This window comes from Penaeus monodon, chromosome 37 (assembly GCF_015228065.2).
Source record: "Penaeus monodon isolate SGIC_2016 chromosome 37, NSTDA_Pmon_1, whole genome shotgun sequence".
Classification (NCBI taxonomy): domain Eukaryota; kingdom Metazoa; phylum Arthropoda; class Malacostraca; order Decapoda; family Penaeidae; genus Penaeus; species Penaeus monodon.
Genome location: NC_051422.1, coordinates 30,703,987 through 30,708,986, shown reverse-complemented (window position 1 = coordinate 30,708,986; position 5,000 = coordinate 30,703,987). Strand labels below are relative to the sequence as shown.

Sequence of the window (5,000 nt, the reverse complement as noted above, 5' to 3'; positions counted from 1 at the left end):
GTCACTCTGTCCATTCAATCTCTCTGTCTTTTATTCGTCTGTTTGTTAATCACTCCCTTCATTATTTTGCAACGTATTGTACATCATATATTATCATGAATGTTTCACAATTAATTTTCCTTTTCCAATCTCTCTTCCTGGCTCGTGGCGACGGCAGTTGTCGGAGTCGAACGAATACGTCGTGACGCTGAGGAAGATTGACCTCGCTTCCCAGGGCGTATACCGGTGTGAGGTCATGAGTGAAGCTCCGACGTTCCAGACCTCATTTGCGTCGGCGAATCTCACAGTAGTTGGTAAGTGGAGCTCAGTACACAGGATGCATGAATAGAAAAGAAGAATGTAGATTGTTTTCATGGGGGAAGGGACAATGAATAGGATCGTGGCAATAATGAAAAGATAAGCAGAGTAAAGAATGGGAATAATTGTACCGCAAATAGCATACCATATTGTAGAATGAAATAAAACACATCTTTTCCAGCATATTAACGAAAGACAGTCTCTATTGCTTATTTACCTTCTGTAAAAAATACTTAAATTGGTGTTCGCCTTTGGTTTATCCGTTAATATAGGTAACGGTTTAGCTTATGTTATCAGTAATCAGTAAGGAGGGCTTGTATGTTTTCATTGTGCGTTTCCTCGTTTCAGTTGTGATGTATATACAAGTTAGTGTCTACAATACAAACAGTGTTTACACCACTTTCCCGGACTTTTATTTTTTCAGGATTCACTAACTCTCACTGGAGTTTTATTTCTTGGTGTGGCAGTATCTGCTCATTTGAATTATTTATCTTTTCTTGTTTTATCTGCTGCTTCTTACACTCCCATGCTAATGTAACTTTAATGCATTATGCACCAGTGGCAAGAGAAAGCACAGCGACGGATAGTTACAGTGAATTACTGTCTTGCTTTTATTAGCTTGCGTGGCCCTGTTAGCTATACTCTCCTTCTTGAGCAACTTTTCCCTTGTCCATATGTAATCGCTGTTCCTGATAAGCCGCCTCCAGTCTCCTCTGTCTAGCGCTTCCTTGTAGTTATTACTTTTCCTTAAACTCTTGTTCCGCAGTCTTTCCATCTCCTCTTCAGTCTCCTTCTCCTCCTCCGACTTTCTATTTCCAGTTTCGTCATCTGCCGACATGAAGATTATCTTTCTTATCCTCTCACCCCTGATTTTATTCGCTCTTCTGTATCCACACATCCGTCTCAATGCTCTCGTCTCCGCCAGATCACTCTACTTTCTGGTGACTTCTTAACAAGCCTAGTTTCCGATCCACACGTCATCGCAGCCACACTAAAGGCGCCCAATGACCCCACCCCCTTCCACGCCTTCTTCCCTCCAGATGTCCCGGAGGCGCCGCAGCTCACAGGGCTCCAGGACAAATACACCGTCGGCGACACCTTGCACGTCAACTGCACGGCCAGGGACTCCCACCCGGCCGCCCGCATCACCTTCCGCGTCAACGGCAGTTTTATTCATGTGAGTTGCGTTTGTGTGTGTGTGTGTGTGTGTGTGTGTGTGTGTGTGTGTGTGTGTGTGTGTGTGTGTGTGTGTGTGTGTGTGTGTGTGTGTGTGTGTGTGTGTGCGCGCGCGCATGTGTGTTTCTGCTTGTGTTGATTCTTAGGCGCATTCGATGTCGTGAGGAGACAAATGTTTCTAGAAGGTAAGAATGTGTGTACCTGTATAAACTGTATATATGTATAAGTCATAAACGAGGGTTAAACAAGTGTGTGCGTGCTTGCGTGTTCCCAGCTGACTCTCCTGCTCCCCCCCGCAGCCCGGCTCGGGTCGCGTGACGGCGTTCCCGACCGAGGGCGGCGTGGCGAGCGGTAACCCCTACGCCCTTAGCACCACGAGCAGCCAGCTGAGCTTGCCACTGGGCGAGCACCACGTGCCTGCGGTCACGGTGCAGTGCCGGGCGGAGGTGCTGTCCGTCGCCCGCGCCAACTCCACCACGGTGCGCGTCGAACCCCGCAGCTCCACCTTCTCCTTCTTCAACGGTGAGTCGCGGGGGAGGGAGGCCGAGCGAATACTTCGGCAGGATGAGAGGGCGATGCTGAAGCTATGGAGATCAGGTTTAATGTAGAACACGTACAGCCTACATTCCTGCAATACAGTTTAGAACAAATACAGACTACAAAGCGACGGGGTATATCTAAAGATACGAATATACAACTTGCATAGCTACACTGAGGTATATTCAATATGTATAGACGCGCCTATATAAATGAATTCAAGCGCAGGATACATGCTGTATAGCCTGTAAAGAAAACAACCAAGAGAAGAACAAGAAGACACACGAGTATGCCGGAGGCCTTTTCGCTATATTGCTTCTTCAGGGAATGCAGAGGCAATATAGCGAAAAAGCCTTCGGCAGATTCGTGTTTTCTGGAACTCCCATCGTTGCTTGCTTTACACAAATTCATGTGCAAAAGAACGGTATAAAGTTAATGTTTCCATATCTGTACATATATAGCGTTGGTAATTATAGGTAGTAATGGTGATAACTATTTCATCATATTGAAAAGAACGTGTTCACAACATGTCACACATGATATTGGTCAGCCGTTCAGGCAATGCTTTTCTTACTACTACACGAGTAGTATAATCAATATTTATATTTGATAATTATTTTCTGTCCTCGTTTTGTCTAAGACCTTGTTTCTCTGCAGGAGTTCCCCGACGCTGCCCAGGCCTGTTGCTGGTAGTTGCCCTTTCCGCTCTTACCTGCTCGCTGAGTACTTGTTAGACACTTGCCGGAGTAAGAGGACGAGGGACGAGTTCTCCGGCGCCAGGTGTCCGCCAACGCTCTAGTCTGTCCTCTCTCTCTCTCTCTCTCTCTCTCTCTCTCTCTCTCTCTCTCTCTCTCTCTCTCTCTCTCTCTCTCTCTCTCTCTCTCTCTCTCTCTCTCTTTTGTAACCTCTTCGATCCATCTAATCTTAAGAGCGAGTGGAAAAACCTTTGGACTTTCCAAAACCTCAGTGCTACGTCCACTTCCCACGTGACCTCCAAAGCAGTGCTGGAAAAAGGATATATTTCTCCATGGAGTCCTCGCACACTGACGTCACAAACCGGCTTATCGTGCTATGGTCTTTCGCAAATTAGGTCTGTCATAGCAGGAACCGTTGCCACGTAGGCTTGCTTATACCAGATTCTTATCAATACCGGTCACAGTACGGTTCCTTCTCATAAATCTCCGATCCAGCAACCAGACCACGAGCAACTGTGTCTTGTGAGAGTAAAGATGACTAAGAATTTGTTTAGTTTTGGAAAACGTGTAGTAAGAAATTCATACAAATTGTATGGAAAAAAATGGAAAATAAGAATAATATTGCTCCAAAATATTATGTGTGCATCATACTACTTAAAGCCACCGACAGAACAAATAAGGTGAGCTGCGGTTTTGTACAAACGCCAGCGCTACAAGTGGCACTGATATAATAGAAGTATCTCCTGTGGACATCTTATGACACGTGGCTTGCCAGTCCATACCAGTTAATGTGGCAGACATAAAAAGTGTTAATGTTATAGCTTACCAGTCATTTATTTCAGTTAGGATGTAGTGAGGTTGGCTGCTGCATTTCTGACTTGCTTACGAGAAAGATACGAAATTTACGCTGTGCTTTATAACCAGGAAGAACTGCTCTGCAGACTGACACGCGTTGTGACGATTTCCGAAAAGCTAGTGAGAGGAACCGGTGAGTCATTCGCAGGGGCTCCTTCCCTCCCCGAAACGTTCGACGTAGCGGCGGCGGCGAGGCGGCCGAGACCCCGCAGTTTCCTGCTCCGAAACATGTTCCGAAACAATGCTTCTTCCTCGCCTGCGATGCACTCCTTCCATAGGACCTTCTCCATGCACATTCCTTCAAATGATTCAGTGTTTCATATATACATATTTTCTTTATTTTTTGTTCCCTATTATATAATGATTCGTTGCTTTATACATACATTTATATACATATATCTAATGTATTTGTAAGTTGCTATATATTTCACTCAGGAGTGATGAATAAAGACAGAGTATATATCCATGTTGGCAGTTATTCGCACCGGCATTTCAATGGTCAGAATGTATCTCTAGCTTCGCGCGCCTCGAAACGTTCCCAGACACTGAGACTTGTCTGTTTTCCTTTCATGAAACGCAGGGGAAAGGCAGCAACATCTTCATGTGTGAGAACATGTATCTGCAGTGTCAAAAGGAACCGAGATTCTGACGAAATATCTCAAATTGTCAACTATTGTCAAATAAAATGCACAAAATGAGTACTGATGTCAATAACCTACAAAATTAAACCTGGTCGATATACGGAATCGATAGATAAATGATACTTTATGTCTTATACACCGACAGTCGTAGAGACACGCAGAAACAAATCATAAGAAAGAGAGAGAAAGGGAAGCGGGAAAAGACTAATATAAAGTAAAAATAACTTCCATCCTATTGCACCACAAGAATACGAAAGGGCACAACAGGGGGAAAACTCGAACCTTACAGAAATCTGACTCTCCTTCAATCCAGGGCTCAGAATTCAATACTGATTGCAACACCGGATCTCCCTCTCTTTATGACACCATATCAAGAGCATTCAACTCCTTTTGAATCTTCATGGACGTCGCGCTGAATCTAATGCTGCTGTATTGCATGGTAAGTGTAAAATTAGACAGGAAAAAAGAAAATGGGTAAAACGTAGATGATGGAAAACACCGAGAGAGAGAGGGAGAGAGGGAGGGAGGGAGGGAGAGAGAAAGAGAGAGAGAGAGAGAGAGAGAGAGAGGGAGGGAGGGAGGGAAAGAGAGAGAGAGAGAGAGAGAGAGAGAGAGAGAGAGAGAGAGAGAGAGAGAGAGAGAGAGAGAGAGAGAGAGAGAGAGAGAGAGAGAGAGAGAGAGTCTGAATCCAAGGATGATAACGGAACATCAAAGCTATAAACACCTTTGTCTTCACTGTTCAATATTAGATACAACGAAAGTGCGATCTAACGAAGGGGCATGGGAACAAGATAGAGAA

General features: G+C 44.8%; 1 protein-coding gene across 5 annotated transcripts in view; it reads left to right on the top strand.

Moving 5' to 3' along the window:
- LOC119596299 (cell adhesion molecule 3-like) overlaps nt 1-4,258 on the top strand; it is an 83,626-nt gene extending 79,368 nt beyond the window's left edge. For all 5 annotated transcript variants that reach the window (XM_037945472.1, XM_037945467.1, XM_037945470.1 and 2 more), the window contains exons 4-7: nt 158-293; nt 1,338-1,474; nt 1,773-1,995; nt 2,668-4,258. In XM_037945472.1, the coding sequence (XP_037801400.1) occupies nt 158-293; nt 1,338-1,474; nt 1,773-1,995; nt 2,668-2,744 (573 nt within the window). In that variant the 3' untranslated portion in view covers nt 2,745-4,258. The remainder of the gene's footprint in view (nt 1-157; nt 294-1,337; nt 1,475-1,772; nt 1,996-2,667) is intronic.
- Nucleotides 4,259-5,000: the final 742 nt, after the last annotated feature.